Here is a 15,213-nt window from a genome sequence, read left to right as displayed (position 1 = left end):
TCTCTTGACCAGGCTCCCCTTGATCGCAACATCCATCGTCATTGGCAAATGCAATTATAGACTTCTTTGCCAGAAAACCATCAATCATTTGCATTAAAGAAGCTCTTCATTGTAAGTCACAACACTTGCAGTATTGTTCCCATCCTTTTGTTCCTTTTTCCATTTACAACAATGTTTCTTCATGTGACCATTTTTCCTACAATAGTGGCAGTCGCCATTGAATCTCATCTTACCAGAATTCTTGCTTCTTTTCTCTATGACAAAGAGTTGTCTAGCACCTGCACCTGAAGCTTTTCTCCTTGTTTCTTCATTAAACATGCGATCCTTAACAGCATCCATAGATAGTACGCCATTAGAACCCGAATTGCTTACAGTTACGACAAAGGTTTCCCAACTATTTGGCAATGATCCTAGCAATAAAAGTGCTAGCAGCTCTTCTTCAATATTCAAACCCATAGTGGCTACCTGATTGATCATGTTCTGAAAGTTGTTCAAGTGCTCGGTTACACTAACATCTTTCGCATACTTCATGTTGACAAGCTCTTTAATAAGGAATGCTTTCTTGGCAGCGATATTTTTCTCAAAGAGGGATTCTAACTTCTTCCAAAAAGCTTGCGCATCAGTTTCTTTAGACACATGGTGATAAATGCTCTCATCCACCCATTGTCTAATCGTACCAATAGTTTTACGATTCATCTTGGTCCAATTGGCATCAGACATATTTTTTGGCTTGCTCTTAACACCTTCAATTGGCTCATGGAGATCTTTACAATAAAGCATGTCCTCCATTCTTGATTTCCACGTAACCCAGTTGGAGCGGGTGAGTTTTATCATAATTGAACACTACATTCTAAACGGATATCAGCTGAACCAGGCTTTGATACCACTTGTTGAGAATATAGCGTTTAAGAATGGGAAAAACAAGAACAAACTCCGGAAATCGAAAAATAAATAACCAAGATAAATAACACCAAGAATTTACGTGGTTCAACAATATGTGCCTACGTCCACGGGACAGCAACAACAATCTTTCACTATATCAATAATGAGTACAACCAATAATCTTGCCAAATCTCTAGAACTAGGACTTGACAAAAAACCTGAAAGAATAAGAACAAGAAATACACTATCTCTTTTCTTTTTCTCTCACACACACTTTAAAATATTCTCTCACTCTAATCCCTTGAGTGGTAAACAATTTATTGTTTTGCTCCCTCCTCAAAACTAGTACAATAGCTCCTTTATATAGACATAATAAAGGTCTTCTTCAATAGGGATTATTAATCCTAATTGGAATCTAGTTATGAATCCTACTCCAATTGAGAAACTAACTCCAATTGGGTAAACAACTCCAATTGGGAAAATAACTCCAATTGGGAAAACAATTTAATCCTCTAAGACTATTAATTCCCAATAAACTTAGGACAACTAATCATGGGCTGGAAAAAACCCAACATGGTTTACCCTTTCACACTGGAGAACATGAAAGTCGTTATGAGTGCAGGTGAGGAAAGCTGGACTGTTGGACAACTAAAATAATCCTCAGCCTATAAGGTCTTGTTTGGCAATCTACTTGAGACTTCGAACTACTTGTGGAACCCGCATAAGGGTGTAAGTAGGGAGCACATTGAGCTGTTCTCAGACATTCTTCAAGTATTCTGCACTTATTAGATGTTTCGCCGTGTGCTTTCCTGAGGCTTGGTTTGTGATTAATTGAGAATCTAAATGAATTGCAAGCTTCTTCACGGATAAATCTTTCGTTAGCAAAGAACTATTGGTTAAAGCCTCGTGTTTTGCTTCATTGTTAAATGCTTTTGAAGCTTAGTATCGCGGGCCTGATCGGCAGGGCTGAGAGTCACTTAGCATAGGTTGGCATGACTGGGAGCTGTGGGGCAAAATCGGCATAATTGGGAATAGTGGTGCAAGATCAAGGACAGCCGGCAGCTGCAGAGCAAGTAGGCTTAGCTGTGAGCTATGAAAGGGGGACTGGCTTAGGCCAGGTTATGAGCAGCGGGATGAGTTGAGGCACTAGCTTCGCGATGCTCTGCCACTAGCAATGTTCTCCCCAAGTTTTAAATTGTCTGGTGTGATGAGAACAAGACTTACTCCTGGTTCTTGATGGTTAGAGAGATTGTCTTGCAAGTTGGGCTGGTGCGTTCTTTTGGTACTTGTTTGCCCCCTATGGGCCATTAGGTTGAGTTACTGTGTTCGTTGGAGCATAAGTAATCTTTGCATTCACTAGTGTATGCGGGTTGGTTCTGTTTGCTCGATCTTGTTAATAAAAGGTGAACTACTCATACGAGTTGCGTCTTTTTCATAGTGCTTTATCAGTGGTTTTGATGCACCTAAATTTGCATGGCTACTCAGTTAGGAACCTTTGTACTTCATTCTGGATCTGCCTTTGCTGGGCCAGCAGAACCTTTGAATGCCCCCGACATTAACTTGATGGTTTTTACTGCTCTTCTGCTTGTCTTGCTCGTCTATGTCGCGGTGGCGTTACACGTGATACGTTTCTTGCTAGTAAGCGATGCTGCTCACTATCGTGTGTGTCTTGGTTTGCTAGATGAACTTGAGCCGGACTGCTCTCGTGTTTCCTTTTATATGTCATGCTGCCTGCTCCAATGCTTAATAAGAGGAACTCCTTGCGTGCCTAGCCGTGAGTGGACACTTCACCTGGAATGTCTATAATGCTCGTCGAAGTGTGGATACAACCGTGAACATACGCTGACTCGAGGGCTAAGTCAGGAGTGTACGCTGCCATATTTTTTAAACTTTGTGCAAAGGAATTTACATACAACCCAATGGTCCAAATTTTCTATCGTTCCTACTACAATTACACGTAAGCGTCCATATCCATTTCAAATTTTGATCCCTTAGATCAAAATTTTAACCTTTAATAATTGACATTGCTTAATTTAGTTGTAATTTAAAGTTCTGATTTTTTTTTCAGTTTTTGTTATTTCCTTTACAAAACAGCTTTGATCTTCCACATGACTGCTTTGTCCGGCTTCCAAAAGATCTCCGTCTCGATGTGAGTAAGGTTTTTTCAATATGTATGAATTCCCCAACCATCTGTTATGGCTATATGTTTGTTCCTTGTTATAAATATGATGAATACATATACATATATGTACAACTTTTTACAAATTTTATACACTTTTAAAACTCACAGCAACGCATGGGCACAATTACTAGTAAAATACTAAAAATACTCTAACATGAAGTACATCAAATTGCTAACTTTTCAATATGTATTTACCCCTTGTCTCAGTTGCCTTATTGTTTTGCCATCTCATCCTAAGAAATATAAAATTTCTGCAAAATTCTTGAGTTGATAGTGGCAACTCAAATAAATTTTTTGTTTCTGTACAATCACTTTGCAGAAATTATTGATGCATCATCCATGTATAGTGTATATTTGGATATAAATGGTGAATTTATTTTAACTAAAACTCAAATATGCGCGTTAGCAATTTCTGGATAACACTAGCTTAATGACTAGATTTAATTGGCAATCAAGGATGAAAGGTTGTCTTCTACTTGTACAAATCCATTTTACTTTTTCTTTGTAATCAATCTTCGCATTTTCGATTAAACTCTTTTGGTATTTCTTTTGAGCCAATACATTTCTATGGAAAAAAGGAAAGTCATTCTCGCATTCCGTTGTAGTTTTTCACACATCCCTCTTTATTTCTAGCCATTGAATTAAATATATCAAACAGAACCAACTACCAAAATTAAATAAGAATGTACAAGAAGCTAAAAAAGATGTGTGCTTATTATTTTCTAAAAAATATCCGATAAAAGTAGAAGAAGTATTCTTTAATGATTTTCCAACCGCCATCCTATGTTCTTCAAAGATCCTTTTGAGTATTATGTTAGATGTCAAGGAAAATCAATTACGTCTTTGAAGGATACTTCTCTTCAAATGAACAAGTGGTAATTTATCGTCAACCATGAAGGATTTATATAAACCAATTGTCCAAGGAGCATTAAGATAATATTTCCATTTGAGACAATAATTAATTCCAGCATACACATCCCCCCACAATAATTATTTCAGCCCTGTTTGACTCTAATACTGCAAGGCTGCATGTTTCATTATTAAGCTAAATGCTAATGAAACTCTCTGGAAGTGGAACTCTTTACCATTTTATATTTTTGACACAATATTTTATAATGTTGATATGAGAATTAATGTTAAATTGTGGAATGACAGAGTCCATAAAAGTTTCATTTTAACAGTGTCTCCGTAGCATTTTTCATGTTATCAATTTACTCATGTCGCAATATTTATTTATTTATACCACAACATAATTTGAGGAACTTGATGTGCAATATTGATCGCACAAAGACTTCATATAGAATAGTGGAATCCTAAAAAATTAAATTTGTAGGGTTCATTAATTGTTCCAACTCTTAGGTTAAAACTAAAATTTTTAACCCATAAAATTTAGGTTTTAATCTAGAAACAGTTTTTCTCCCTCAACCCGTATGGGTTAAATTTCTAGTTCGAGAATATTAAAAAATGAATTTAGGATAATTTTTTTCCTTAAAGGAACTTTTAAAAAAAAATTATGTAGACTATCCTAATTTAATTTTATGAACATTTTTAACCTAAAAATATTTAGATTCCGATAAATATTGGAAAATCTCTAAACCGACACCATAAAACTCGTGGAACATTATGAAAGAATTTAATTACTTCAGCCGTTAGATTTAAATTTGGACCGTTACATTTTTTATTTTTTTTACTGTTAGATTTGATCATATTAGATTTTAGATGTTGGATTCAATGAATTTATAAATATAAAACTAATTTTTTTTACATATATGGTGGGCCAACTCCACTAACCTAGGTAGAATTCTAGGCTAAATTGGCCCTAGAAATGAGTTTTGGGTTAAAACTCATATTTGTCCCAAGTGTTAAAAAAAGTTGAGATAAGTTTAGAACCTAAAATTTAAGTTGGAGTAGATCTTAGTAGAAATCATATTATATTATAGCAAAAATAAACGATAAAGCCCCATGTCGTAGAAGATCCTCATATTCTAGAAATAAAAAAGGAAAACAACGAAAAATATAAGAAGTCATATTTAAAAAAAAAATTATGAATTTAACCAAATCGACAGTCAACTCTTTATATATAATCTTTAAATAAAGATCACTGACCAAAACAAAAAAGAACAGGGGTAAGAATATGGAGGTAGTTAATCTAGAACTCCTAAGTCCCATTAAGTCTAATTGTGAGCTTGATCCCAAGGTTTATGACTATATCATATAGATTATAGAGCACAATGTGACCTAATCTTCCACTGAAAAGTAGCACCAGGACCTAAAAATTCATAATCCATTGGTAATTTTCAAAGTGCGACCAGTAGAATGCTTTGAAAATGTATAATGTTTTTGACATTTGACTTTTTCCTGTAGCTAGCTTGAATTTGTCTTTCAACATCATTCGTGGAAGTTCATTTTCTCCGGAACTAGGTCACTAGGTACCGTTTGGTACGCAGACGGGACGGGACGGGACGGGATGGGACGGGACAGGACGGAACGGATGATGTAAATATTGAAAAAGATAAGGAGAAGTTTTGTCATAAAATGTTATAAATTTGTGTTCCACGGATGTGGAACGGGTCGTTCTAGAGGGAAGAGGTGGAACGAAAAATCAGCCAAATTTCGTCCCATGGGACAACCCGTTCCACAGTTTTTAGGCGCACCAAACGTGGGACAGAACGGCTCGTTCCGTTCCGTCCCGTCCCGTCCCACGTACCAAACGGTATATCCCACAAGTAATGTCAAGGTTTATTATATTGGGCTGGTAAGACTTTTGACTACGTTGAAATAAAAAATGTCCACAACTTCGACTTCACCAACTTCTTATATATGTATATATACTGAGTGTGTTCTTGGATATATCTCATAAATTCAACATGTTCTTCTTCAAATCAATCCCTCTGGGTCTCTTAGTGCTTTGCCTTTTCCACCATTCTGCAATTGGTGCCTCCCCCCTTTACCATATTTGTTTCAGCCAACAAAACTACCCTGCTAGTAGTCCATATGGTGCCAACTTGAACTTATTGTTCAATCTTTTATACACCAAAGTTCCTCCTACGGGCTTTGGCCTTGGTTCAACTGGCCATGCCAAAAACCAAGTGAATGGCTTGGCCCTTTGTCGCGGTGACGTCTCAAGCAAAGATTGCAATACTTGCGTGGTTGATGCGAGCAAAGATTTACGCGAGCTCTGCCCTTCTCGTAAAGGAGCCATAATTTGGTATGATCACTGCCTTTTAAAGTACTCAGATGTGGGCTTTTTTGGGCAAATTGATACGAACAACAGGTTCTATTTGTATAACGTCCAAGAAGTAGAGAATGGAACAGTATTCAATGGGAAAGTCAAGGAATTGTTAAGTGGGTTATCTAATGAAGCTTCTGAAGATAATCAAAAGTTCTACGCTACTGGTGAGGTACAACTTGATACGTTCACAACATTATATGGTCTTGTTCAATGCACAAGGGACCTCTCTGGCGTTGATTGTAAGAAGTGTCTTGATAGTGCAATAGGCGAACTCCCAAACTGCTGCAATGCAAAACGAGGTGGGCGTGTTGTAGGTGGGAGCTGTAATGTTCGATTTGAACTGTATCCCATTGTCAGTACTTAAGAGCATTATCTGTACAGTATGCATACTATATAAAATGATCGACGTCTTGTTAATTATATTTGCTAATAAATGAGGTCCAAATTATATTGTAATAAGAAGATCCAAATGATATTGTAATAAGATCTAGGTTTTCTTGTCCATGTAATTCTGTGGTTGCTTGTACAATTACGTACTATTGATTTACTGTTTTGAGTAAGCGTTGTATCTTGTTCTCCTGCAAATATCTATCTATGAAGAAGAATAAAGTACACGAGCATTGTGAGATTATTCTGATTTTGTACTAAAACCTTAAATAATTTTGAGGGTAATGTTAGGGAGACTAAATTTGCAAACTAAATGATGGGTAACCAATAAGAAATAAGCACGTTAATCAATACTTAAGTAATAATTCAATCATCAACTTCTATTTCATTTAGTTTACAAATTTAGTTTCCCTAGCATTACCTTATTTTTGAACACCGGCTGCAACCAATTTTTTGGTTGTGCAAAATCATTTTCACAAGCCACATCAGTCCATATGTTTCATCTATCTTCTCTCCAACGTCCTCTGTGGTTAATTTGTACCTCTTACGCCTTAAGGATGTAATTAAGCAAGGCATGTGGGGTAATTGGAGCGATCCAATTTAAGATATAGGCCGGAGGTTGGAAGAGGATGAAGAAGATGAGGAAGCCATAGGGAAAGAGAGAAGGATCGGAAAAAGAGGTTGTTTTATCTATAAAACAAGGAAAATTGTGCAATATAAGAAAAATTGCTAAGTTGTATTTAAAGTGAAAGGACCAAATTCAATATTTAATCTTACATTAGGTTTTGATGAAAAATGGATCTTACGTAAGGATTAAACTCTTAGCTATCCGAAAAAACAAATATCTCTTGCATGTGAAGTTTGAGTATAATGAGTAGGTTTGAATAATTTTCTCATCAAATCTGAGCAAATTAGCAATATAATTATATTAATCGTTATACTAAGAAATGACATCATTTAGTCAGACAATTCCCAAATCAAAATGACAATAAATCAACAAGGTCGCAAGAAGCCGCGACGTGTGGTGGAACCGGTGCTTGTGACTCAACAAATTGCTCCATCTGAGCCCTTAACTCCTGCAACATAATTCGTGTTTCTGCAAATTGCTCCATCTGAGCCTTTAACTCTTGCAACATATTTTGTGTTTCTGCAACCTCCTCACGAAGAGTTGCAATCTCATGTCGCTGCGTTTCCACAAGAGTCTCTCCAGCAGCAATCCTCTCGCGTAAGTCAAACATCTCATCATGATCGTGATCATGATCAGATGTGGTTGTTGACGTGGATGATGACGCCGCCTTATCAGGGTGAAACAAAGATTTCAAGCGTGAGAAACTAATAGATTTGGAGCTTCGAGGCAAGTTGGGTTCATCCTTAGTAATTAGTGTAGTCATTGTACTGTATCGATCCCATGTGTGGGATTTGACTTTAGTGTACAATCCCAATCTAATTGATATTTGTGGTTTTAAAAGGCGTGGTGATAATGACGGAGGAGTTGAGGGATCAATGTCTGATGCTTCATCAGTACTGTAGTCCCCAAAGCTTACATATGTTTCATGCAATTCTGATGCAGATTTCTCTTCTAAATTTTCTTGGGTTGAGGAGGAGGTCTCTTCAAGTGTAGTACTCAGTTTTTCTTTTTCTGACATTATATTTCCCTCCTTGCTCAAGGTAATGCACAACACATACCTAAGATATGTAAATACAACAACAACAACAACAAAGCCTTTTCCCACTAAGTGGGGTCGGCTATATGAATCCTAGAACGCCATTGCGCTCGGTTTTGTGTCATGTCCTCCGTTAGATCCAAGTACTCAAGTCTTTTCTTAGGGTCTCTTCCAAAGTTTTCCTAGGTCTTCCTCTACCCCTTCGGCCCTGAACCTCTGTCCCGTAGTCACATTTTCGAACCGGAGCGTCAGTAGGCCTTCTTTGCACATGTCCAAACCACCGGAACCGATTTTCTCTCATATTTCCTTCAATTTTGGCTACTCCTACTTTACCTCGGATAACCTCATTCCCAATCTTATCCTTTCTCGTGTGCCCATACATCCCACGAAGCATCCTCATCTCCGCTACACCCATTTTGTGTACGTTGATGCTTCACTGCCCAACATTCTGTGCCATACAACATCGCTGGCCTTATTGCCGTCCTATAAAATTTTCCCTTGAACTTCAGTGGCCTACGACGGTCACACAACACGCCGGATGCACTCTTACACTTCATCCATCCAGCTTGTATTCTATGGTTGAGATCTCCATCTAATTCTCCGTTCTCTTGCAAGATAGATCCTAGGTAGCGAAAACGGTCACTTTTTGTGATCTTCGCTAGATTGCTCCGGTCATTAGTGTGGATAAGTATATAAATGGATAGAGATAGGAAAGCAAACACAAGATGTACGTGGTTCACCCAGATTGGCTACGTCCACGGAATAGAGGAGTTCTCATTAATTGTGAAGGGTTTACACAAAAGCAAACACAAGATGTACGTGGTTCACCCAGATTGGCTACGTCCACAGAATAGAGGAGTTCTCATTAATTGTGAAGGGTTTACACAAGTACATAGGTTCAAGCTCTCCTTTAGTGAGTACAAGTGAATGATTTAGTACAAATGACATTAGGAAATATTGTGGGAGAATGATCTCGTAGCCACGAAACTTCTAAGTACCGGAGTGTGATATCGTCTTGACTTGCCTTATCTGTCTCATAGGTAGATGTGGCATCTTCTCTGGAAGTACTCTTCCTCCATCCAGAGGTGGTATCTGTAACTGGTGGAGATGCACAAGGTAATGTATCAATTTCACTTGAAGCTTACTTGTAGTTTCATGCTTGGTCAAGCGCGATACAAACCATGTAGTAGGAGTCCCCCAAGTCGCCGAGCTAGGGGATCTGCTGAAAGAGGTGACAGACAAGGTAAGCAATCAGAGCTCCGGCTGATTGTTCACATTCTCCCTATCTTGCAGGCAGCATGAAGGATAAAGGGAAGAAAAATGAGGAGAGATGATATGGGATACTTTTGCTTTTGAAGAAGTAACTTTCCACAGGCTTATTCTTGAACTGGGCTGGAGGGTTTTCTGGTTTCCTCCAGAGTATAAGGCCGACTGAAGAATTTGAGGGTCAAAACAAGTCCATCAAATCTAGAGTACGTTCGACCCTGCTGATATGGGATACTTTTGCTTTTGACAGAGTAGTGGATGTATCAGCACGTGTGCTGTTACGCTTGTCTCCACATGTTTCCTTGTATCCTTCTCACTTGCCCTATTTGTTCCTCAGGCAGATGCGGTATCTTCCCTGGAAGCATAAGATGTTGAAGATGAGTACTCGAGAGCAATGCCAGGTAAGTAATCAGGTAAGGGGTTCCAGGCAGTCAGTTCCTAGCTGGAAGCTTGATTCCAAGTGCTGACTGATTGCTCTCTTTCTCCTTGTCTTGCAGGTAAGAACAAGGCCAAAGGAAAAGACAGGGAAAAAGCATGATATGGGATACTCTTGCTTTTAACCCTGATGATATGAGATATTCTTGCTCTAGTATAGCTTGTTTACAGAGGTATTATCGGGGGGAAAGAAAGCTGAATATTTCGAAAGGCTTCGTTGGGAGTGCCCTCTCAGATAAGAGAAAGGGTTGAGCATTTTTGCAGGTCTGCCTGTCCGTTAGGGATGGAGGTCGACATATATAGGAGTCTCCCTAACATCAAGTAATAATGCTATTCCTTTACCCTGCTTGGTTATAGCACGGTAGTGGGAGCTGCCAGCTTCACATGTTTTAACTCTGTCAGAGCACTTTGAAAAAGTGGTCTGTGGTATCTGGAAAGCTGATGTTGCGTGTGAAGATTACAGACAAGCTTTATCCAAGGAGATCCAGCTCTTGAAGTTGGGAAAATGGTGCCTCTTCGATTTTCGAACAAGCAATCCTGTCGGGGATCTGGCTCTCGAGATTCGAAGAACGATGCCTCTTCGATTTTTGAGAAAGCAATCCTACTGGGGGTCTGGCTCTCGAGATTCGGAGAGCGGTGTCTCTTCGATTTTTGAGAAAGTAATCATGTTGGGAGTCTGGCTCTCGAGATTCGAAGGGCGGTGCCTCTTCGATTTTGGAGCAAGCAATCTTGTTGGGAGTGTTTTCTCGAATGTGAGTAAAGGTTGGACGTGTTTGTTAGTCTACCTTGCCACGAAACACAGAGGTTGACACACAGGGACTTTCCAATTATCCAGCAGTGGTACTGTTCCTTTACCCTCTCTTCGATTTTTGAGAAAGTAATCATGTTGGGAGTCTGGCTCTCGAGATTCGGAAGGCGGTGTCTCTTCGATTTTGGAGCAAGCAATCTTGTTGGGAGTGTTTTCTCGAATGTGAGTACAGGTTGGGCATGTTTGCTAGTCTACCTTGCCACGAAGCACAGAGGTTGACACACCGGGACTTTCCAATTATCCAGCAGTGGTACTGTTCCTTTACCCTTGTGGGTAATAATATGGAAGCTAGACCTTCAAAATTTACGTGTTTAAACTTTGTTAGTGTTGTTTCTTTGCAATTCTTTTACCTTTCTTGGTCAGAGCGATGTAGTGGGAGCTGCAAGCTTCACGTCTCTCAACTTTGTCAGAGAACTTTGGCAAAGTTATCTGTGGTACCCATGAGCTACTGTTGCGTGTGGGAAGTGGGTGATTGAACAGTACGATTCATGTGCTTTCTACTTCGTCAGAAATCTTCGACAGAATGCCCATAATTTCCGCAAAGCTGAGTGTGCGTGTGACAGGTGCTGACAAGGCTGGAAAAGTAGGTGCCTCTTCGATTTCTGAGATCGGCCTTCGTGGTCTTTGAGCAGCCCAGCTTTTGAGAAAGCAAACGCCTCTTCGATTTCTGAGATCGACCCTCGTGGCCTCTGAGCAGCCCAGCTTTTGAGAAAGCAAACGCCTCTTCGATTTCTGAGCAGGCGCCTCTTCGATTTCTGAAGCTTCGTCGAGTGCAGATTTTTATAGGGGCTGACATTAAGTTCCAAAGCACACTTGAATATCCACCAGTAGAAGCTCCATTCTTGCACTTCTAAGATCTTGATTTGTCCGACCTCTTCTCTCTTCAACACCTTTGAAAATGTCTGGCCCCTCCGACCGTCGTTTTGACTTGAACCTTGTTGAAGAGGCAGCCCCGCTTTCTCCAGACAACATATGGCGCCCATCCTTCGTCTCTCCTACTGATCCTCTTACCGTTGGGGATTCCGTGATGAAGAATGATATGACCGCTGCGGTAGTGGCCAGGAACCTTCTCACTCCCAAAGATAACAGACTACTTTCCAAACGGTCTAATGAGTTGGCTGTTAAGGATTCTCTGGCTCTCAATGTTCAGTGTGCAGGTTCTGTGTCTAATATGGCCGAACGCCTATTTGCTCGAACCCGCCAAGTTGAATCATTGGCGGCTGAAGTGATGAGTCTCAAACAGGAGATTAGAGGGCTCAAGCATGAGAATAAACAGTTGCACCGGCTCGCACATGACTATGCTACAAACATGAAGAGGAAGCTTGACCAGATGAAGGAATCTGATGGTCAGGTTTTACTTGATCATCAGAGATTTGTGGGTTTGTTCCAAAGGCATTTATTGCCTTCGTCTTCTGGGGCTGTACCGCGTAATGAAGCTCCAAATGATCAACCTCTGATGCCTCCTCCTTCTAGGGTTTTGTCCAGTACTGAGGCTCCGAATGATCCTCCTCCGGTGCCTTCTCTTTCTGGGGCTCTACCGCCTGCTGAGACTTCTCCTAAGCAACCTTTGTGAAGGCTCCCTCTTGTTTGTTTATTTTGACTCAAGTATATGTACATATTTGTAACTTATCGGGGATATCAATAAATAAGCTTTCCTTCATTTCAACGTATTGTGTTAAATACACCAAAGCCTTCTTCGCTAAGTTCTTTGAATTTTCTTTTGTTGAAGTTTGTATGTTGAAGCTTTGTGAGTGGAGCATATAGGTTGAGGTAGTGTTCCCTTAATTTCCCGAGTGAGGAAAACTTCTTGGTTGGAGACTTGGAAAATCCAAGTCACTGAGTGGGATCGGCTATATGAATCTTAGAACGCCATTGTGTTATGTCCTGTGTCATGTCCTCCGTTAGATCCAAGTACTCTAAGTCTTTTCTTAGGGTCTCTTCCAAAGTTTTCCTAGGTCTTCCTCTGCCCCTTCGGCCCTGAACCTCTGTCCCATAGTCGCATCTTCTAATCGGAGCATCAGTAGGCCTTCTTTGCACATGTCCAAACCACCGTAACCGATTTTCTCTCATATTTCCTTCAATTTCGGCTACTCCTACTTTACCCCGGATATCCTCATTCCTAATCTTATCCTTTCTCGTGTGCCCACACATCCAACGAAGCATCCTCATCTCCGCTACACCCATTTGTGTACGTGTTGATGCTTCACCGCCCAACATTCTGTGCCATACAGCATCGCCGGCCTTATTGCCGTCCTATAAAATTTTCCCTTGAGCTTCAGTGGCATACGGCGGTCACACAACACGCCGGATGCACTCTTCCACTTCATCCATCCAGCTTGTATTCTATGGTTGAGATCTCCATCTAATTCTCCGTTCTTTTGCAAGATAGATCCTAGGTAACGAAAACGGTCGCTCTTTGGTATTTCTTGATCTCCGATCCTCACCCCTAACTCGTTTTGGCCTCCATTTGCACTGAACTTGCACTCCATATATTCTGTCTTTGATCGGCTTAGGCGAAGACCTTTAGATTCCAACACTTCTCTCCAAAGGTTAAGCTTTGCATTTACCCCTTCCTGAGTTTCATCTATCAACACTATATCGTCTGCGAAAAGCATACACCAAGGAATATCACCTTGAATATGTCCTGTTAACTCATCCATTACCAACGCAAAAAGGTAAGGACTTAAGGATGAGCCTTGATGTAATCTTACAGTTATGGGAAAGCTTTCGGTTTGTCCTTCATGAGTTCTTACGGCAGTCTTTGCTCCTTCATACATATCCTGTATAGCTTGGATATATGCTACTCGTACTCCTTTCTTCTCTAAAATCCTCCAAAGAATGTCTCTTGGGACCCTATCATACGCTTTTTCCAAATCTATAAAGACCATGTGTAAATCCTTTTTCCCATCTCTATATCTTTCCATCAATCTTCGTAAGAGATAGATTGACTCCATGGTTGAGCGCCCTGGCATGAACCCGAATTGGTTGTCCGAAACCCGTGTATCTTGCCTCAATCTATGCTCAATGACTCTCTCCCAGAGCTTCATTGTATGACTCATTAGCTTAATACCCCTATAGTTCATGCAATTTTGTACATCGCCCTTATTCTTGTAGATAGGCACCAAAGTGCTCATTCGCCACTCATTCGGCATCTTCTTCGTTTTCAAAATCCTATTGAAAAGGTTAGTGAGCCATGTTATACCTGTCTCTCCCAAAACTTTCCACACTTCGATTGGTATATCGTCTGGGCCTACTGCTTTTCTATGCTTCATCTTCTTCAAAGCTACACACACTTCTTCCTTCCGGATTCTACGATAAAAAGAGTAGTTTCTACACTCTTCTGAGTTACTCAACTCCCCTAAAGAAGCACTCCTTTCATGTCCTTCATTGAAAAGATTATGAAAATAACCTTTCCATCTGTCTTTAACCGCGTTCTCTGTAGCAAGAACATTTCCATCCTCATCCTTGATGCACCTCACTTGGTTTAGGTCCCTTGTCTTCTTGTCCCTTGCTCTAGCTAGTTTATAGATATCCAACTCTCCTTCTTTGGTATCTAGTCGCTTATACATATCGTCATAAGCCGCTAACTTCGCTTTTCTATACCTTTCACCATTTTCATCGGTCCTATCCTTGTATAAGGCTTTACAACATTCCTTCTTAGCCTTCACCTTTGCTTGTACCTCCTCATTCCACCACCAAGATTCCTTTTGGTGTGGGGCAAAGCCCTTGGACTCTCCTAATACCTCTTTTGCTACTTTTCGGATACAACTAGCCATGGAATCCCACATTTGGTTAGCTTCCCCCTCTCTATCCCACACACACTGGGTGATTACTTTCTCTTTGAAAATGGCTTGTTTTTCTTCTTTTAGATTCCACCATCTAGTCCTTGGGCACTTCCAAGTCTTGTTCTTTTTTCTCACTCTTTTGATATGTACATCCTCACCATAACTTCTACTACTTCCATAGATTTTCCCGTCAAGGTTCCTATATTCCACGTTCCTAAACGCATTTTACTCTCTTGAACTCTACCCTTCTGTCCTAGCTTCTTCACCCTTCCCCGTCTAATAGGATCAAAGTACTTCTTTTGTGTGTCCCGTGTAAAGTTGATAGGAGCATATGCTCCCAAACAACTTTGAGTGGAGTCGTTCGAAAAGAAGTTTCTATAGCCCCCTTGCTCATTTAACACTGCATCCGGGTGCCGATGGAGATACAGCGACCCTTGCTCACTTATCACTGTGCTCAGGCCACACAGCGCGCCACTTACGGGTGACGCCCTAGCTTTAGCGCGATTTCGTTCTGGATTCATTTTCATAAGGATTCGACGTGATCATGGAGTGCCGGCTGTCGACTACCTGAC

General features: G+C 40.2%; 1 protein-coding gene across 1 annotated transcript; it reads left to right on the top strand.

Moving 5' to 3' along the window:
- The first annotated feature begins 5,931 nt into the window (after positions 1–5,931).
- Positions 5,932–6,927, top strand: LOC126584973 (cysteine-rich repeat secretory protein 38-like). The gene has a single exon (XM_050249352.1). The coding sequence runs from the start codon at positions 5,932–5,934 to the stop codon at positions 6,658–6,660; it is 729 nt and encodes a 242-aa protein (XP_050105309.1). The 3' UTR covers positions 6,661–6,927.
- Positions 6,928–15,213: the final 8,286 nt, after the last annotated feature.

The sequence above is a fragment of the Malus sylvestris genome, chromosome 10, assembly GCF_916048215.2.
Source record: "Malus sylvestris chromosome 10, drMalSylv7.2, whole genome shotgun sequence".
Taxonomy (NCBI): Eukaryota; Viridiplantae; Streptophyta; class Magnoliopsida; order Rosales; family Rosaceae; genus Malus; species Malus sylvestris.
This window is presented reverse-complemented; position numbering and strand designations above follow the sequence as displayed.

Bases quoted from the DNA above. Each gene is read 5' to 3' on its own strand.
- LOC126584973 (XM_050249352.1), top strand. From the start codon at position 5,932: ATGTTCTTCTTCAAATCAATCCCTCTGGGTCTCTTAGTGCTTTGCCTT.